Source organism: Corapipo altera, unplaced genomic scaffold (genome assembly GCF_003945725.1).
Source record: "Corapipo altera isolate COAL_440 unplaced genomic scaffold, ASM394572v1 161, whole genome shotgun sequence".
In the NCBI taxonomy this organism is placed as follows: domain Eukaryota; kingdom Metazoa; phylum Chordata; class Aves; order Passeriformes; family Pipridae; genus Corapipo; species Corapipo altera.
Genome location: NW_020884979.1, coordinates 714,094 through 734,510, shown reverse-complemented (window position 1 = coordinate 734,510; position 20,417 = coordinate 714,094). Strand labels below are relative to the sequence as shown.

The following is a 20,417-nucleotide window of genomic DNA, read 5'->3' as shown; positions in this document are numbered from 1 at the left end:
GGAATGCTGGGCTGGGGATGCAGCAGGGCTGAGCTTGACCCAATTTAATCTTAAAAGCAAATGAGGAGGGAGGGGGGCTTAAAAGTAACTGAATTACAAAAAACAACGGGAGATGCACATTGCTCTGACACACAGCAGAAACACCGTGCTATGGAAATGGGAAAAGTCTGGGATATGGGATGTGGGATGCTAATCCTGCCCTGTCATGTTAGTGCTGGGGCTGAGGGCAGGGATGAGTGACAGGGCTGACTCTGGGTTCAGGGAGCCAGTCCAGAGGAGGCAACAAGAGGATCCGAGGGCTGGAGCAGCTCTGCTGGGAGGAAAGGCTGGGAGAGTTGGGATTGTTCAGCCTGGAGAGGAGAAGCTTTGGGGTGACTGAATTGTGGCCTTTCAGGACTTGAAAGGAGCCTGCAAGAAACATGGAGAGAGACTATTTCCAACAGCCTTGAGTGCCAGGACAAGGGGGAATGGCTTCCCACTGCCAGAGGGCAGGGATAGATGGGATATTGGGAAGGAATCCTTCCCTGTGAGGGTGGGGAGGCCCTGGCACAGGTTGCCCAGAGAAACTGTGGCTGCCCCTGGATCTCTGGAAGTGTCCAAGGCCAGGCTGGAGCACCCTGGGCTAGTGGAAGGTGTCCCTGCCCATGGCAGGGGGTGGGAGTGGATGGTCTGTCAGGTCCCTTCCAGCCCAAACCATTCCATGATTCTGTGACTCACCTTAGAATCAAACCTGCCAATTGTGCTACTTACCAGGATCTGTTTCTGGGGAGGTTGGAATGATGGCTGTGCCAGGTGCTCCAGCTGATCCATGTATTCCATGCCCATTCTGACACTCTTCCAGCCCCTCTCTGGGGTTGTTACACCTGAGAAATGCCAGGCTGGGAAGCTCTTCCTGCACCTCCTTTTTTTTCAGGTTGCTCACTATTTGGTAAAGACCCAGCACAGGCAGTTCTTAATTGGCATGAATTGAGTGTAAAGTGTGTCCTCAGGGGAGTTTTAATGTCCCACTGAGGGCAGGGGAGCAGGAACAAACCCTGGGCTGTTGGCAGGTGCCAGGGGCAGCCTCTGGCTGAGTTCTGATCTGCCTGTTTCTCCCAAATCCTGGCTCTTGGCATGGCTGGAGCTTGCCTTTTCCTCATGCCCGCGTCACCGCAGGCGTAAGGGGCTGATTGAAGAGGCACAAGGAGTTATTTCCAGTTGCCCCTGAGGGCAGTTACTGCAGATGAACTGCAATTCCCACTTCTCCAAGAACCTTTCCAGACTTGTCTGCTCTTGCTGCTGCCTCGGGAGTCCTCGTCAAAGGACAAACCCTGCTAGAAAGGCTGGGGAAGCAGCGTGGTTTGTCCTGCAGGAACGTGGCTGCTATAATCCCATGGCTCCAATCCTCACCCTCTGCTCCTGCCTCTCCTCAGAGCTGGGGGTGAGCCTGATCCCTCTCCCACATTTCCAGGGCCACCTCCTCAAACTGCGTCGAGTCTCCAGCGCTGAGCTCCGAGATGCAAAGCAAAGTTCCCCCTCCAAAAAATCCAAGTGAGAGCTCCTTACATGTATAAATATTTATTTGCACTAAAAGTGAGTGTTTCGTAGCGGACTGTCGAGTTCAGAATATATTAAATCATGAGATGCATCAGTTGAAGTACAAATTCCAGTCTCATGTCTTTAATAAATACACTATAAAACCCCCAGCCCACATGCTCCAATCAGAGGTAATCGGGACACTACGCTGGTTTAACAGGATAATACAACATCTGTGTTTGCTGTAACCACTTGGATTTACCACAGAGGCTTTTTTAATGTTGGACTGTTTTATGATGAGCAGCAACAGCGCTACTTCACTCCTTAAAAATCCACAGTGGGAATATTGCTTTTGGCTTCCAGGTCCCTGCTGGAGGGCCTGAGCAGATGAGGTGCTGAGGTGCTGTCGGCTCCCACCACAGGGGCTGCAGCATTTCCTTGGGGTATGACACAAGCTTTGGGCTCTTTGCTCCAAATACTTTAAAAAATGCCTTACAAACCCACCCAACAAGCCTTTTTGCAAGGCTGTTTTCCAGCCATACCCAAAGGCTTGGACGCTGTGCCGTGGCCCCAGCACAGCAGCTCTGAGCTGGCGGAGTCGCTCCCGACCCTGGCAAGGGGAAGCTGGTTGGTTTTGCTGAGCACAGATCCCTTTGTCATGAACACTGAAGCACAAGAAGAAGGGAACGCTGGTTCCTCTTCATTGGGAACACATCCTGGCCAGTTCTGGGGCAGCTACTAAAGAAGGACAGGTACAAAAATCACAAATTCAGGTCGTTGGAGTAACGAGTGCATGACTGTGCTCTGCCAGCACCTCCCGCCCGGGAAAGTGGAGTGGGATCAGCCCTTTCCATGGGAAAGCTCCGCTGGCCACAGGGAGCACGTGAGGCAGGGGCAGGTGGCCGTGGGGCTCCCAGGGGGATGCTCGGGGTGTGGCACAGTGGGTGAGGCTCCGGGGTTGCATCACTGCCCACTCCCGGCTGAGGGAGGCAGCAGAAAAGCCTCAGGCACAGCGGCGAAGTCCAGCTCGGGCTGAGGCCAGGGAAGGAGGTAAAGTCTGGGGTAACTTTCCACCAGCCAGAGCTGGGAGCAGCACCAGGCACCAGCTCTCAGCTCCCCAAAGGGCTGGGGGGGCCCAAGGGCTTTCCTGCTGTCCCCCAGCAAGAGCCACTGTCCCCATCCCGCTGGCACGGAGGGGATCGGGTCACCTGTACCCACACAGGGCTGCAGGTACAGAGGGGGGCAGGACCTTCAGCCTCCTCTCACCTGGTTTACCACAGACAGCTGCTCAGACCCCCCTCCCGTGGCCACTTGGCTGTTTGGCCTTTGATTTGCCTTCCGGATGGGAGGAGCACAGGCAGAGGGAAGGGGGATCCGATCCTGCCAGGCAGGAAGATACTCCATAGCATGTGGATGGCATCCCCAATTTTTTCTTGCTGCCCAGATCTTCCTCAGAGATCTCGGGTGCCTCCCAGGCCAGCTTCCCCTGCCAGGCTGTGAGCACAGGGAGCACCACGGCTCAGTCCCCGCGGAGAGCTGAGCTCAGAGCACCAGGAATGCTCATCCCGGGTTTTGTTTGACCAGAGAGGTCAAGCGGGAGGAAGGAAGCAAGGACTGACAGTGAGTAACTGGCTCAGCCACGAGGAACTGGCAGTGGTCAAGGCTGATTTTAAAAAATCCTTTTAGAAAAGGGCATTAAAAAAATTCCGCTGTTTATCAGGAAAAATTGTCTAAGGCACAACCTGGAGGGGCAGTGACTGGATCCGGGCACTGGGTGCCCGTTTCCCACCCCAGCAGCAGCATCTGCTCCTGGCTTCAGCACCTGCTCCTGCCTCGTCAGGCAGCGCTGGGAGAGGGGCACTGGGAAGGCACTTCTTCATTCCTGCTGCGTGCAGGGACAGGCAGGATTTATCCTGGTGCTGAGGCCCCACCTCTGCACTGGGAGCTGGTGCGTGGCCCCGGCAGCACCAAAGTATCCGTGTGGCCCATCTGGAGGCTGTGCTGGGCTTCCTGCCACCAGGCTCAGCTGGGAATGAAGGACCTGCTGCCCTTCTCCCTTCCAGCTCCACGAGGATGCTCCCAGCAGCTTCAAGGGGAGAAGGACCAGGCTCAAAGTATTTCTGATTAGTAAAACCCACTCTGACCCGGGTGGGAAAATCCCACGGTCAGAGCACTGGAAATGCCAAGTAACTGATCTGTGTCATAGGGAATCAATCAATCATTGCTCACTCTTAATACAAGTATTTCTGGGGAGGAGGAGGAGGAGGAGGACGAGTGTTAGTTCTTCTTTTCCAGCGACTGGTAGTAGGTGGTGAGGACTTTCCAGGCCTTGGGGGCCATGAAGCCATCCGGTGGGTTCTCCCCTTCCCGGGCGAGTTTCCTCATGCGTGTTCCTGAGATGAAGTCGAAGTCGTCGTGCCTGTGCAAAACAGAGACAGGCGACATCAGCACGGCTGGCCCGAGTCAGACCCCGAGGGTTCCTCGTCCGAGAGGAGCTGGAGCATCCAGGACACACTTCCCCAGCTGGGAGAGGCTGTTTCTCCTGCCACTCAGTCCCCAGACTCTGCTGTTTATCCTCCCTGTGGCATCTTTAGTTCCACGTGACCCATCCTTGACCTGGTGACAGCTCCTGGGGGGGAATTCCAAGTGGCTTTCCCAGGTTCTCCCCCCACTTCTCTCCTTAAGAAGAACACCGAGGGTTTTCCCTCTGCCCTGGCAAGCCGTGAGCCCGAGCTGACCACAAACCCCACGTGCCGTGGGGGCCGAAGGAGCCGCGACGCCGCTGCCGCGTTACCTTTTGGGGTCATAAAAATCCATGGCCCTTTTCAGCTTGTTGTAGGCAGCCACCCTGAAGGGGATGATCTCCACCGAGGTGAGCCCTGGGGCCATGCTGAGCACCTTCCCGCCGTGCGTGGGCTCGTAGAGGTCCTTCTTGGTGTCGGGGTGCGGCATCCCCGCGGGATCGCGCCCCACGATGTAGAAGTTGGCCCCCGCGATCATCCGGGCTCGGCAGTGCCACTGCACCTGCACGGGGGGGCACACAAGGCTGAGGGCTGAGCAGCAACGGGGCCACCCAGCCCGGGCTGCAAGAGAGGTCCTGGCCAGGCACCCACAGGAAAGAAGGAAGGAAGGCAGGAGATGTGTCAGCAGCCGCGCTGTGGTTTGTCGCAGCACTCAGGCTGCCCAGACACATCTTCCACTGCTTGGACCCGATGCCACCACAGTTCTCCTAAGGACACGTATTTCCATGGAAACACTGGGCACGGGAACGGGGTTTGTCCCAGTCTGGTGGCAAATGGAGGTCGCAGTTGGAACCTTGAACATGCAAAGGCAGCGCATGTTCACACACCAGAGGCTGCCCACGCATCCCTCCCCTCCTCCCTCAGGGCAGGTCCAGCACCGACCCCTTTCGTCCCAGCCATTTAGGGATGGAAGGGAAACACTGAGGGAAAACAAATGAACGTCCCTGCCCGACAGGAAAAGGTGAAATCTTGTTTCTCCCCCTTGTCCCCAGTGAGGGGATGGGAGCCCACAGAGCCGAGCTCTGCCAGGACACGGCTGTGGCAGCAAGGGCAGGGGAATTGTGGAGGGAACTAAGAGCAAGGCAACGGCTACAGCTCCCTTCCTGGGACTTCCCGGAGCAGCAGGGGTAGGCTGGCAGCAGAATCCCCATGGACAGGCTTCATGCCTTGCCCTGGGGAGCAGCCAGGGGCTACCTTACCTCAGTGGGGCCAGCGTAGAGCATGGGAGAGGGGAAGATGGCCACGATGGTCGACTGGGGGTCCAGGACCTGCTCCTCCAGCACGGCCGCGTGCTGCTTCATCCGCCACTCCAGCGGCACGTCGTCATCCTTGGTCCACCCCCCCAGGGGGTGCAGGAGGAGCACAGGGTTTTTGTAGCCCCTCTCCAGGAGCTGGCGCCGCGTGTCCTGCATGAGCAGGGCGTGCCCGTTGTGCACGGGGTTGCGCAGCTGGAACGCGAACACGGCGTCTGCAAGGGAAGGATGCAGAGGGTCACGGGCTGGCACCGACCCTGGGGCGCCTTGGCTTCATCTTACACCCCTGGCATTCCCACACAGCCACGAGTGTGTCCTGTCTCCACACTAGTGAGGCCTTAAATACCTCAGGTGAGTGTTTCACACATCTCTCTGCCAAGGTTGTTCTCATTATACCCCCTTCCTTTGGGGCTGGTTTCAGTCCTATAATGTTCAGCCCTCCTATCATGTTCATAAGTGCCACTGGACACCTCCAGCAAGTTCCCCAACTTCCTAAGTGACCTGCCAGCTCCACGAGCTCAATGGTACCTTCAGGAAGACCAACACTCTCCCCAAAGCAAGGGTGGGTGTCCGACCTCTGCCAGCTGCTGGGATGAGGTGGGACAGGGTTTGGAGCAACTTTGGTCTAGTGGAAGGTGTCCCTGCCCATGGCAGGGGGTTGGAACAAGATAATCCTTAAGGTCTCTTCCAACCCAAACCACTCTGTGATTCCATGGGATAGCCCCCTGGGAGCAGACACCTGAGCTGTGCCCATGTTCAAGGCCAATCACGTCAGTGCAGAGAGGGAGGCTCTGACCTGCCAGGGAGGACACGAGCAGGATGCTCAGCACTGTCCAGCCCATCACAAGCACCATCCTTAAACCACAGAGACCCTGCCCCACTTTTTGTGCTCAACCCCACCCAAACAGTCCCATTTTGGGAGGATCCAGAAGCAGCCCGGCAAGTGCTGCGAGCCTGGGAGCACGTCACCATGGATCACACCAACCTCCTGGTGCCAGCTGGGGCAGGGAGAGCCGTGTCCCCAGTGCCAACCCAGGGCACTCACCAGCATTCATCTCCCTGAACTTCTGCTTCAGAGCCCGTGGGGTGAGGCGGTACTGGTCCAGCCCATCGTTCCACTTGATCTTCTCCAGGACAAGGAGGTCTCCACCAACCAGCCAGTCTCCACTCTCCATCACCATCTGTGAATGACACACACATGCAGTGCAGAGGGGGCAGCAAGTACATCCTTCTCCCTCTCCCACTCTCCTTTGGTAAGTGTTAGGCCTGACTCAGCTGGTGGGGTGATCTTCCCTTCTCCTTCAGCACGTTGTAGGCAGAAAACATCCTTACAGTGACCACAGGAATTGAATGTCATGAGCAGCACAAGGCATCAGCCACCCAGTCCCCACCACTGCACCCAGCTGGGTGCTGCACTCTGGCAGCCAGGAGTCTACAAGGTATGGCATAAGACCTTCCTCCACCTCGCTCTTTGCTCTTTCCTCCTGGGAATATGCAGGTGGAATATGGCTGTTGCACAGTGAACACCTGCTGCTGGTTCATTACAAAGAGGTGTTTTAAGGGAGCAGGAAAGGACTAACACAGCTTTAGCCTTTCTAAGCAGAGTCACAAGTTCTGACAGCTCAAGTCACTGGGTGGCACCCAGAGCTCTCCCTTTCTGAGGGATGAAGTTCCCTTGTACTGCCAGAGAGCAAGTGGGAAGAGAGGAGCCGTAAAAACATGACACCCCTGTTGGCTGCTTGTACAGAACAGCCAAATTGAGGAGCACTAACTCATTAGCCTGAAATTTCACAGAATATTCTGAAATGGAAGGGACCCACCAGGACCAGAGTCCAACTCTTCAGTCCTGCCTGCTCGGGATGCGATGATTCCCAGCAGGAAGCTGGGCAAACAGGAAACCCGTGGCCCTCAAACCCTGGGAAAGGTTCGGTTCCCCAGCCCCTGCCTGCATCTGCCCCCCCATCCAGGCTTCCCAGGGCAGCGGGGGGACAACCCTCACCTGGATGTGGGGGTGCCTGGGGCAGGTGGTGCCCCAGACACGGGCACAGCGCTCCTCCTTCCTGTGCTGGAAGAACTCGGGGCTCCTGAGCACGGCCACCCTGCGGCCCTGGAAGCTGAGCGCCAGCGCCTCGCAGCCCTCCAGCCGCTGCTTGTCCTCCTCTGACACCGGCAGCACGATGGGGATGCTCAGGTTCACCACACCATCTGCCAAGAGAGGGGCACAACTTTACCACCCTCCAGCCCCGGGGCTCGGGGACACAGGAAAAGGAGGTTTCCACGGAAGTTAAGTCGGGGTGCCGGTTTCTCTTTGGCACTGCCGGTAAGTTGTGATGTCAGTGGGATACAAAAGCTCCTTATCCCAGGGACACAGATGTCTCCGAGACACCTGGAGCATCTCATTACTTTCTGCACTCCTGCTCTTCCCCTGGTTCTTCTCCGTTAGTTGTAAAGGTGACGAATGTAAACGTGCTTGGAAAACGCAGCCCTGGATGTAACTCCTGCCTCTCCTCTGGGAGAACCACCTCCGTGGAGATGGCGTTCCCTGGAGCATCCCATTCCCTGCACACCTCCTGAGCTGCCTCTTCCAGCAGGGAGAACACCACCACACTTGGTTTCTTTGGGTTTTTTTCCTGGATATCTCGATACTGCTACTCCCCCTCCCTGACATCTCTGCACTGTCCATGTTTAATCCGTGTCTGTACAGCAAGTCTGTATCTGCACATGCACTTCCTAATTTCGGTGCTGTCCCTAAACACCTTGAAATCATGTTGGTTTTATCCCCGCTCCCCCACTTTCCCAGTCCTCCACTAAAGCCCTCCCATTTCTCCTTGGATAATTCCAGTGTTAACACAGAAGAATCAGTCCCTCCCGTGAGTTTCCAGTCACAAACAAATCACTGATTCACTTCGTTCTGATCCGACTGAAATCAGTTTGGACCCCTGAGAGTCTTAATTTGGGCATTTTGACTAGGCTGTAGATTTTTTAATCCTTATTAAAATATTTGCATTTACTTTTAATTCACAGCCGGGTATCATTCGTCTGCCAGGCAGCAATTTTCATGAATAATCAGAATTACAGTCACACGGGATCCAATCAATATCAGCTTCATACATTCAAATCACATTAACACTGATCAGTCAATGAAGTCAGCACGGGAAAAACAAAAAGCTGGATTATGAAACCAACCAATGACGCTGAAAGGGAGGATATTCAGGCTCTATTTCCCAATGCAAGATGGAGATTTAACAAAAGATCACCCCAGTGATGGTAATCACAGAACTGCACAGCTGGGATGTTTGTGGTCTGGAGGACATGGGATGTGTCAGGCCACGGTTAATAATTTCCTTTTTTTTTAATAAATCTCAAAAAATTACAGCAAAAAAATCTCAATTGCAGTAATTTGTGTTCAGTCTAAGGACAGTTACATACATACCAGCTACCAAGCGACTCCTTCCTGCGAGAACACAAACACAATTAAGATAATTAACACTCACAGGCACGTTATGGAAACCACTGCAAGAACCAAAGCATTTCAAACCTCAGCCAAGCACCTCCTGAGCACGGGCCTGACAGTGTGGCCGTGGTCCTCCAGGGTGCCACCCCAACCTCTCTGGTGCTCCCCCATCCAACACGGGTCACAGTGGCCAGGAGTGAGGCACAACACCTCTGCTGTCACTACCACCCCCTCCTGACAGGGCAGAGGGCGGAGCACTGGAGACTCCACAGCTCTCCTGCAGATTCACCTCCTCCCTGGTGGCCACCACGGCCCTGCACAGAGCTCACCATGCATCCAGCTGCTGGGATGTCACGGTGGGATTGACTACTCCAAGGCTGAGCAAGTAGAGCATTAACTTGAACAAGTCCCCCAAAACAGTTGCTGGAGCTGCTGAAAACATCCCTCACACCCCGGGGCACAAGGGCTGGACTGACTCGGGAAGGACCAGCCTCAAACCCCTCTTAAGCAGTGCAGTTCTCAGCACCATGAGGTGGAACCTTCCACCATTTCCTAAGGCTCATCCAGGAGTGCCTGGGATGTTCTCCTTCCTGCCCAGATGTCACCCTGAGGGCCTGACCATGCAGATGTTGAGCTTGGAGACCTCCATGGAGACGAGGTGGAGCAGGGACTGACACTGATGCTCTCTGCTGCAAAGACCTCGCTCTAAAGAGTTCATCCCCCTGCAAAGCTGCTGTCCTGGCTTTGTCCCTGACCCCACAGAGCTCCACAAATCCTGAACACATGCCCACAGAGCTCAGTGATGCCTGCAGGGGTGGGGGGGCACCCCAAAACCAGACGCTCTCCGAGACGAGCCTCCGGCGCAAAGTACGGAGCTCTGAAGCAACGTGGTCATCAAGGGGCACCTCTGTGACCCTGTCAGGCACAGCAGGCAGCTCAAAGACCACAGAGCAGGCTCTGATAACAAGGACATGTGCTGCTGAACACTGTCTGCACCCTGGGAAGGAGGTGAAAGGCTACGACTGAGAGCAGAAGCCCCCACCCAGACACTCCTCCAGTCCAAAGGGAGCAGCCCTGGGCTTTGCCTCTGCTGCACGGTGCCCAAATCCTAAAAACAGCAGGGAGTCACTGCTCCAGCTGACCATGGGATCTTCTAGAGGGAAGGCCAGGCTCAAAGGCTCACCAAGATCCCAGATCCCTGAGGGCAGAGGTCACTACCAGGTCTACAAACCCCTAAGTGAGGTCACAGTGACAGCATCTACAGTTGAGACACCGGATGGGAACATCCATGCCCCTCTGTCAGCTGTGGATGATCACAACCTGAGTACTCCTTGCCTTTTCCAGGGATGGAGCACATGCTGCTAATGGATAGAGAAATCTGATTTGTCTCAAGTTACCGTATTGGATAAGCAGGAAAGTGGGGTGGGGGGAGAAAAATCAGGCTCTGCTCCTGTTTCCAAGGAACAGGTGCCTTCTCCTCCCACCTCCAAGCTCAGCCTGGCCTAGGGGTTGCATCTCTATTTACCCTGGTATAACCAAGCATGGAAAGAGCTACACAGGGGTTCCTGAAATGCCTGAAGGGTGTCAGAGCTGTGAGCCAGGGCCTTGACCTCGGCCACCTTCAGGAGCCCCTGCATTTAACACAGGAGAGGAAAGCAGGAGGGCAGAGCCGAGCATGAAGGTGCTCTGTGGGGTGAGAATGCCATCCCACAGTGGCTCCTGGGCCAGCATTGCTGCAGGGAGTGGGGATCCATACCGTTGAGCAGGGTGCCAAAGTGGAGCACTTGCAGGTACTCTGCCTCACGCATGAAGCCCTTCAGCGGAGTGGCCCAGCCTTCGCTCAGCACCTGCACCCACTGCAGATCCAGCTGCAAAACAAACCCACAGGGCACTCCTGTCACACTCCTGCAGGGTCACAGAATGGGTTGGGATGGGAGGGACCTTAAAGCTCATCTAGCTCCACCCCCTGCCATGGACAGGGACACCTCCCACTAGCCCAGGTTGCTCCAAGCCCTGTCCAACCTGGCCTTGGACACTTCCAGGGATCCAGGGGCAGCAACAGCTTCTCTGGGCAACCTGGGCCAGGGCCTCCCCACCCTCACAGGGAAGGATTTCTTCCTAATATCCAACCTGTCAGTGTGAACTTGTGGGGTTGTATTAACACCACAAAGGGGACTGGCAGCCCTGACTTCCACCAGCACAGGGCGGAGACACAGCAGAAAACAGCTGAGGGTCAGGATCACACCTCAGCTCACCACAACCCACAGCCAGAAAGGGACATGGCCATCACAGGAACACAGGCCCCTCTGGCAACACTCCCCTGGAAGCTTCTACCTGTGGAACAGCTAAAGAATGACAGAACCCATGACAGCACCTTAGTGATCTCCACGGATGGCAGCTTCTCTGCCTCAGCTCGGACACTGCTGAGCTTATTTTCAGGCACAAACAGCTCAAGAACGTCCTTAATTGAGCCCCAGGGAACGATATTCTGAAAGGCAGAGAAGAGACAGCACTTGTAAGAAACATACTGGTTTTTATGTGCACATCAAAAAGCCCATGTCCCAAAGCAGGATTCCAGATCTGCTGGTGACAGTGGCATAAAAATGACCTACCTGTGCTTGGAGGAGCTCCACAACCTGCTGGATACATTCAGACACTGATGCAACGTTCGTTTTCAGCACTAGTTCAGGAGCTTCAGGTTTCTCGTACTCTGAGTCAATCCCTGTGAATCCTGCGGACAATTAAGCCCCAAATTCAATTTATTTAATATAATACTCGGCGCCCCAGAGCCAACAACGCTGTACAAACAACCAGCAGGCATTCAACCATGCTGGGTATGACAAGTGACACTTGTGACAGCAAGATTAGGGAAACAGGATCCTCTTGTGCTCCACAAAGAGCCTTTAGAAACCCACCTCTACGTGCAACGAGGTGTCCAATGCTTTGGAAAGTAAAGGCAAAATAAGACCTCGCTCCTCCATACCTTTGATCTCTCCAGCTCTTGCCTTTTTGTACAGGCCCTTCACATCTCTGCTTTCACAGATATTTAAAGGAGCATCTACGAAGATTTCAAAGAAAGGAAGTCCAGCTGCCTCGTGAATTTTCCGTGCATTTTGCCGATCCTGTTAGAAGACAGATGGAAAAATCCTGTGTGTCCAAACTGCAGCAAGCACCTTCCTGCTACATGATGTGTCCTGGAATTTGACACAGGCAAATGTGTCTCTGCTACAGATTTATTAAATTTACACTAATTTGAATAAGGGTTTTTCATCTCCCTTCCCTCCTTTTCTTTAAAGAGAGTGGAAAAAAAAATGGTACAAATCTACAAGCTCGTTCTGTTTTCAGCTTTTTCCATCCAAAACCTCAAGATCTTTTCGTGAAGCAGGACAGCAGAACTTCAGATTGTGAATAATTATCTGCCCTGTGCCAAAAAACAGCCGGACTTGACGATCTTAGAGCTCTTTTCCAACCTCTTATGATTCTGTGATTCTATGAAAAAAGGAACTGCTTGCAGCAGCTTGACAACAGCAGCTACTCAGTCCTCTCAGGAAGCAAAAAACCCCACAATCACATCATCTTCCAGATGAGCAGAGATAGCTCTAGGATAGGCTATTGCTTCTGTGCCTCTTTTCTGCCTTCTGCAGGGAGATTTTAAACCCCTCTTAGCTCTTCATCAATCTGTACCACGGAATACCTTCAAGGAGGTCACGTCAAACCGCCCCCCTAACACCGGTACCGACGGGGGGCAGCTGCCTGACGAGGGAAGAGAGCACAAGTGGGCAGAAGCATCGTTTGGGAAGCGCTCTGTGCAAACCTCCCTCCCCCAGGAACGACCCCGGGGCGGAGGGCAGGGCAGGGCAGGCCGTGCTGCGGGGAGGTACCTTGGTGAAAGGAGAGATGAAGCTGGTGATGCAGACGAGCCCCGCGTCGGCGAAGAGCCGGGCGACCTCGGCGATGCGCCGGATGTTCTCCTCGCGGTCCGACGCCGAGAAACCCAGGTTCTTGTTCAAGCCGTGCCGGACGTTGTCGCCGTCCAGGGAGTAGCAAGGGATGCCATGGGAGACCAAGTACTCTTCCAGGGCAAAGCCAATGGTTGTCTTGCCGGCTCCAGAAAGGCCTGTTGGAGACAGAGCAGCGAGGGTCAGGCGTGAGGGCGTAATGCGAGACCTCCTGGGACACCGGCAGTGAGACTCCTTCTGTCTGAAGTTGCTTCAGGAAGGAGTGAGGAAGGGAAGTTGGATTCATCTTTTTAGCACGTCTGGGTCAGCCCTTCTTATTAATCACAGAATCACAGAATCAGCTGGGTTGGAAGAGACCTTCAAGATCATCAAGTCCAACCCTTGATCCAACCCCACCATAGTTCCCAGCCCATGGCACTGATGGCACATCCAGTCTGTCCTTAAACACCTCCAGGGACGGTGACTCCACCCCCTCCCTGGGCAGCCCATTCCAATGGCTGACTACCCCCTCTGTAAAGAATTTCTTCCTAATATCCAACCTAAACCTCCCCTGGCACAGCTGAAGACTGAGCCCCCTTGTCTTGCCATGAGGAAAGCTGCTACATCCCAACGTCTGGAGGGGCTCAACCCAGCAGTGCTCCAAAAGCACCTCTTGCCGGGCCGTGGTGGGACAAATAGGCACCAGGAAGTAGGGGAAGTTTGGAAGGGTGCTGTTGCCTCCTCTTCCTCCTTCTGTTCCCACTGAGAGCCAACTGCTCTTCCAGATTGAACCCAAGGAAAGGCTCTTGTGGTAACTGTGTGGGGTGGGACAGGCCCCAGCACCAATGGCCCCCTCTGCATCCACAGACACTCCTTCTCCAGGTGCATATTTCAAAGAATAATCACAATCCAGAGAAGCTCAAACCTTTCAGACACAAGATTTTTTGTGTGATACTCGAAAGAGAAGGAAATTGCCTTGGACAGGTTTTTTGAAATTGAAGTTGAAGAGAACAAAACAGAAATGTGTTGTAATCCAACATCTACCACCTAAACTGACAGGAAGGCAAATCAGAATGGCTTTACAAACCCTCCCAAGCACGTCCTTCAACATCCTCCCATCAACTAAAATGCCAATATTTAATAAACAAAGGAACAACTGGACAAGTGGCAAAAGACAGAGTTGTCTAAATATTAGAAATGAGAAATGCCATTGTCACTTCCAGCAGCCCCTAATCCCCAAACAATGAGTTTATATTTCAAAGCAGAGGAGAAGGGCAACAAAACACAAGCAAGGAATTGCTTCCAGTGCGACTGGCTGGGAGTATTTACTCTCCAGACAAGGTGACTGCCTTGTGCTGCCTTAAACACAGCAAACCTGCATGTCCCAATAAACTTCCCACCGCCCCTGAGTGAAAACATCCGCATTTTGGACAGCCTTGGGCACGTTTCACTGCCAAGGACTGGCTGGGTTTGAGCCAAGGCTTCCTCAGCTACACGCTTGGGAACAACAAGTGCTCCCCTTAGGGCCTCTGACGTGTTCAAAGGAGCCTGATAGCAGCTGGGAAATTCATCAAAACACCAGTTCTGGGCAGCAGCTGCCAGGGAGAACATCTTGCTGCGCCAGCACCGCGTGTCTGCGTTTCCCACGTGTGAATGTTTTGCAATTCCCAGCTCCCAAGGAATGCTGACGTTTCCTGCGGATCCCGGATCCCCACCTCCGAGCCGTGCTCATGCAGGGAGTTTCACAGGGGACGCCACGCTCTCACACCCAGCTGAAAATACCTGTCAGCCAAACGGTGCAGCCTCGAAATCCTCCTCTGGTACCCACAACTTGTCCTCTCTTACTCCTGCTCACATGGTGGGCTTGGTAAACCACGTTGGTCGATCCCTGAGGAAAACAAAGCAAAGCATTTTCGCACCGAGAGCAACAAAGAAAATCTCTGCTGGGACTGACAGATGGGAGAAAACGCAAATTCATTAACGAGCCACGCAGCAAACTTTGGTGTAAGTTGGATTTGTGTCCCAGCAGCACAGAGTGATCTGTTGAAGGCTCTCTGCCTGTGCCCAGAGTGCTCCTGGTGGCAATGCCTCGGTGCTGCCAGGGAGGGGAGGGAGGACACGGAGCCCAGGCACAGAGACACCCCCCACCTTTTCCACATTTTAAAACACAGACAGACTCGCCTATGATTTTAATTGTGCTTGCAAAACAAGGGCAACTTCAGGTGCTCGTTCACCTGCTGTGTTTGGCAGAATTTGGCTGTTAATAACTGGGGCAGGAGACGGTGACACGGCAGCGCCGAGCTGAGCAACGCTGGGAACACACGGCCATGGGAGGCAGGGGAACAGCACCTGAGGGGTTTGTGGGCACTTCCCAGAGCAAACAAGGGACTGGCACAACGCCGAGCCACAGGCCTGAATTTTGGTGCTTCCTAATGTTGCCCACCCTGGCCTCTCCCCTGGATGTGGATGGAACAGCCTGTCTGTGCCCTGCAGCTCCAGCAACGGCAGCTCAACAAGGAATTGTGCACATAAAGTATCTGCAAGACCTTACTCATTGCAAGGATCATCTTTCCAACTGAGGTATCAAAAGGAAAATAGCAGGAAGGAACAAGGATATAAATATATCCTGGAGAAAGATGTATGTTGGAGAAGCGAAGGTTGTGTGGAGACCACACAGCACCTTCCAGGATCTGAAGGGACCGAGAGGGGAGGCCAGAGAGGGGCTGTTCATCAGGAACTGGAGTGCCAGGACAAGGGGGAATGGTTTCCCACTGCCAGAGAGCAGGGTTAGATGGGATACTGGGAAGGAATTCTTCCCTGTGAGGGTGGGGAGGCCCTGGCACAGGTTGCCCAGAGAAGCTGTGGCTGCCCCTGGATCCCTGGAAGTGTCCAAGGCCAGGCTGGATGGAGCTCTGAGCAACCTGGAAAGTGTCCCTGCCCATGGCAGGGGGTGGAACTGGATGAGCTTTAAGGTCCCTTCCAAGCCAAACCATTCTGGGACTTGCTGAAAAACTTAAACCAGCTCTAGACCTGCCCCTGAAAAAGCGAGTGAACACTGCACATCCTGTGACTCAGAGAGTAAAAGATAAGTAGCTCAAGATCTGGTTTTTGTGGTTTGTTCTGTTCTGCTGTTTTTCGTGGGGGGTTTTTTGCAGGGGGGTTGTCAAAAGTCGGAACATTTTTTGAGCTTGCAAAGGTGAGGCAGCAACACCACAGTTTCATTTTCACCTGTCCCTGGGGCTCAGGCTCCAGCAGAGAGACCAAACGACTGATGTGAACGAGCAAGACTGATATTCCAGCGTGGAGAAACGAACCTGCACACTTCCAATCTCTCTTTTGCATCAGCAGGGACTCCAGCCTTTGCAAAGTGTTGATGTGCTGGCTGTGTCCTGCAGGAGATGAGCCCCGATACTGCGGGCAGGTGCAGGATCTGACACATTCCTCCGGGGCTGACGTAACAAGGCTGTTGTGAGTACAAGCTGCTGTGCCAGAAATCTGCGCTGTGAGCACATCTCAGAGCTGCTGTTTTGCACACTGGCATCTTTTGGGAGCTTGGGGAGGCATCACTGAGGACATTTTTGCAGTTCAGCAGCACTGTCAGACCTCTCCTTCCTACCAGGAGCTCCAGGTGGTACCAAGCCCTCAGATTTTCCGGCTCTGTTAATAATTGTCCTGGGAAACTCTTCCTAACCCTGAGCAACTGGATGGCTGGGCTGGAGGCTTTTCCTTGGCTGGGAAAGGGCTGTTCAGTGGGAAACATGGACTTCCCACTTCATAATTCAGCAGCCCCGACGTGGCTTGGGAAGCCAGAGCTGAAACAAGACGGAAGGGAGTGAAGGCACCAGGAAAAATAAGCATCAATGGCCTGAGAGCAAATCCTGGAGAGATTTCACCCAGGAAGGGTACATCCTGCAAGACGGTTGGGAGGCAGAGAGAAGGGATGAACAGGGTTTAATCAGATGCAGGGCTGTCCTACTGATTTTATTCTCAGGGTTTTAACCTTGCCACCATAAATCAAACATATTTAAACAATCAATCCAATCATCATCACAACACTTACACCTGCATTTTGGGCCCTACAGCAGGGACAATTTAGGGACACTGGTCAGCATGTCTTGGAATAGTCTAGATCAAGGAAGTGAGGTTTGGGAGAGGAACTTCTTACCTATAATTCAGTCCCAAAAAAGGCAATAAGTGATCCAGCAGGTCTCCAAAGAAGAGCTGTGCAGCCTTTGCCAGACAGATGGTTAAAGAGGACACTGCCACACTCTCCCCTTTCCTTGAAAAACTGCAGTTTGGCCCTGTCTGGATGATGTCAGTGCTCAGCCCACCCCATCTTAGCTCATCCAGGAAATTGGGAAAAAATAAAGACATAAAGGCATCACTCCAAACCTTGTAACTGAGGCTGCAGCGGACCAAGAAACCAAATCTGAACTCTGCTTTTGGTCTTCCCTCCTATTGAACCCTTCCATGGGGTTGGCAAATTGGGAGACACCAAGATCTCGGCTCTTTAAGATCAGGTTTAACTAAGCTACCTGCCAAGTGTCTCCTCACCTGGTTTCCAAAGCAAACAAGCTTTTCATCAACCATCCTGATGGGACAAGATGTTCCCCTGCTTTGTGAAAGCAGGTTGCAGGCAGAGCCAGGAGGTTTTTCCTTAGTGCTCCTCCTGAATAAAGAGATGGGAGCTCTAAGACAAGAGAGTCTTCTTGGAAATCAGGAACCATCAGTGCCCTCTGCTCCAATTCAGTGTCCAGAAAAGTGACCTCAGCTCTTCCTGAAGTACTTGGCCTGGAAGGGAGTAGCTGTCCTTGCCCACAAAGGTTGTGTGTGACTGTTCTCAGGAGATGAGAGGAGAAGATGCTCCCTGACAACACATCTGACAGCTAACAGCACGAGGGCTGGGGGACCTCTCCCAACCACTGCTGATGTTTGTTGGGAGCAGAACCCCTGCACAAATAGCAGGAAATGCACCAGACAAACAACATTTACAATCAGAATTGTAGAACTGCCAAGGTTGGAAAAGACTTTTAAGGTTATCAAGTCTAACTATCAACTAAACCAATATCCTCAAGTGCCCACTTTTTCTTGAACACTTCCAAGGATGGGGACTCCACCACTTCCCTGAACAGCCTGTTCCAATGCTTTTGCAAAGCTTTCCATTAAAAGAAAATTTCCTAATATTCAATCTAAACCTCCCCTGGCACAGCTGGAGGCCGTTCCCTCTCCTCCTGTCCCTTGTTCCCTGGGAGCAGAGCCCGACCCCCCCGGCTCCCCCCTCCTGTCAGGGACTTGCAGAGCCAGAAGGTCCCCCCTGAGCCTCCTTTTCTCCAGGCTGAGCCCCCCCAGCTCCCTCAGCTGCTCCTTTGTTGCTCTTTTGTGTTTAGGGTTATCAAAACAAATTATATGGTTGTTTAGCCATCTTCCACTCGAAATTGAAGTATTTATAAACTCTGTTCCTTAGGCAGCGCCTGCTCCTGCCCCCACATCCCCACTTCTTTAACCAGCCCCTGCATCATGAATGGGACCAGGGTGAGAATTGGGGCGAGTGCCACGTGTCACAGCCGAGAGGAAGGTAAAGAGAAGAGACAGGAGCTGAGCAGGACATCCAACAGACCCTCTTAGTGCATACAACATCCTCAGGCCATTCCTTGCTCAGCCACCCACAGAAGGCAGAGCTCTCTGATCACAGAATCACAGAATCAGCCAGTTTGGAAGAGACCTCCGAGATCATCAAGTCCAATCCTTGATCCAACCCTGCTGTGGTTCCCAGCCCATGGCACTGATGCCACATCCAGTCTCACCTTAAACACCTCCAGGGACGGAGAATCCATCATCTCCCTGGGCAGCCCATTCCAACGGCTGAGCACCCTCTCTGTAAAGAAATTCTTCCTGATATCCAACCTAAACCTCCCCTGGCACAGCTGAAGACCGAGTCCTCTTGTCCTGCTGCTGGTTCCTGGGAGAAGAGCCCGACCCCCACCTGGCTCCCCCCTCCTGTCAGGGAGTTGCAGAGAGTGAGGAGGTCTCCCCTGAGCCTCCTCTTCTCCAGGCTCAACAGTCCCAGCTCCCTCAGCCTCTCCTCACAGTACTTGTGCTCCAGTCCCTTCCCCAGCCTCGTTGCTCTTCTCTGCACCTGCTCCAGCCTCTCCATGTCCTTCCTGAGCTGAGGGGCCACACCTGGGCACAGCACTCCAGGGGTGGCCTCCCCAGTGCCCAGCACAGGGGCAGAATCCCCTCCCTGCTCCTGCTACCACACTGTTCCTGATCCAGGCCAGGATCCATTGGCCCTCTTGGCCACCTGGGCACACTCTGGCTCATGTTCAGCTTCCTGTCAATCCACACTCCCAGCTCCCTTCCTGCCTGGCTGCTCTCCAGCCCCTCTGTGATGTTGCAGAGGGAGGTTTGCCACGAGAGAGCCGAGCTGGTCATCACGACAGCCGAGGAGGTCCAACCCAACGCACTCATTGTGCCCTCTACTCACCCCCTGCCGCCACAGGAGCACCTCTGCCTGCTGCAGCTGGCACAGGCAGGGCACTGGAAGCTGTCCAAGAGCCACAGCTCAGGGCAGGCTGCAGCAGCATCCCACTCTGGAGAGGGACTCCCTCCTGAAAACACGGATCAGGCGAGAACAAAGCCAGCGGAGAAGGGCTATTAAGGGCACGTTAGTCACACGTCCAGCTCACTCCTCCTCCCAGCATCCAGCTGGAAGCTGGCAGCGCTCACGGCCCCAGGGAAACCCTGACCCAACAGCCAGGGGAGGGTCAGGACTCCCCCAGCTGCATCTTTATTTATAGGGCCAGCTCACTGCCCCAGCAATATGATTCATTTCTTTCCAGTCAAGCATTTCATACACACCCTATTTCGGTCCCGCAGCCTGGACATGTCTCCAGGAAGGGAAAAATAAGGTCAAAATAAAAACAGAGGCTTTCAAAAGGTTTTCAGCTGATCCTATTTGCAAATGGTAAAACGGGCTTTTCAAGTGATAAAATGATCCAAGCAAGGTTTCACTTGCACAGGCACATGGTGGCATTGTTGGGGCCAGGAGCTGGACTCCAGGGTCCCTGGGGGGTCCCTTCCAGCTCAGGAGATTCTGTGACTCCATGAGTTTGAAATAAAACACTTGCTTAAACCTCTGGAGATGGATCTAACTTACTGTTAAAAATCCCCTCCCAAATCCTGCCATCTGAACTGAAAAAAACCCCAAGTTTAAAAGATCTTTTGTCCTACCCGTTGAATTTGAAGTATAAAAATTAAGTTAATCGATTTTTTTTGGTAAAAATTAATTTCTTCTAGCAGGACAACTCCCACTGGGTGCTCTGGCAAAAGGGTGGTACTGTAATCCATCAGCAACAATGGGGAAAGAACGTTCTATAAAAGAGACATTCGCTGCAGAAGAGCAAAATGATTATACTCAGAAGGAGGAAGAGAGGCAAAAGGGGGGGTTTTGCCAGTGGAAACAAAGATTTAATTACGACCATACACAAGATGGAGAAACCTCAGCATTTCTTAAGTCTTGATTTAGCTCTTGTAACCCTAAACCTATGGATTTTCCCAAATATCCATTTAATGGACTAAGGCAGTAAACGCTTCAAAATGAACCCCATTCTTTCCCAGGGGAAAACCTCACCAAGATGGAATTACTCTGGAAATTTTGCCTGTTTAACCTCTCAGGATGCAGGCCTGGACAGGGAAGTGGGACCTTCTGCCATGCCATCCACCTTCCTGCTTCCCA

At 53.4% G+C, this 20,417-nt stretch overlaps 1 protein-coding gene and 1 long non-coding RNA gene across 3 annotated transcripts in view; one reads left to right on the top strand and one right to left on the bottom strand.

Annotated features, from left to right (window-relative positions):
• Positions 1 to 130: 130 nt before the first annotated feature.
• Positions 131 to 12,521, top strand: LOC113957797. The gene is made up of 3 exons (XR_003531300.1): positions 131 to 207; positions 10,565 to 10,568; positions 12,511 to 12,521. It is a non-coding gene; the product is annotated as an uncharacterized LOC113957797 (long non-coding RNA).
• Positions 1,542 to 20,417, bottom strand: part of PAPSS2 (3'-phosphoadenosine 5'-phosphosulfate synthase 2) — a 28,443-nt gene continuing 9,567 nt past the window's right edge. Inside the window, exons 2-13 of one of the 2 annotated variants that reach the window (XM_027665575.1) lie at positions 14,465 to 14,570; positions 12,626 to 12,861; positions 11,728 to 11,866; positions 11,357 to 11,475; positions 11,119 to 11,232; positions 10,501 to 10,612; positions 8,724 to 8,744; positions 7,290 to 7,495; positions 6,336 to 6,471; positions 5,237 to 5,505; positions 4,310 to 4,539; positions 1,542 to 3,934 (exon numbers count right to left, since the gene is read on the bottom strand). In XM_027665575.1, the coding sequence (XP_027521376.1) occupies positions 3,793 to 3,934; positions 4,310 to 4,539; positions 5,237 to 5,505; positions 6,336 to 6,471; positions 7,290 to 7,495; positions 8,724 to 8,744; positions 10,501 to 10,612; positions 11,119 to 11,232; positions 11,357 to 11,475; positions 11,728 to 11,866; positions 12,626 to 12,861; positions 14,465 to 14,570 (1,830 nt within the window). In that variant the 3' untranslated portion in view covers positions 1,542 to 3,792. The remainder of the gene's footprint in view (positions 3,935 to 4,309; positions 4,540 to 5,236; positions 5,506 to 6,335; positions 6,472 to 7,289; positions 7,496 to 8,723; positions 8,745 to 10,500; positions 10,613 to 11,118; positions 11,233 to 11,356; positions 11,476 to 11,727; positions 11,867 to 12,625; positions 12,862 to 14,464; positions 14,571 to 20,417) is intronic. The other variant, XM_027665576.1, reaches the window with a different exon arrangement.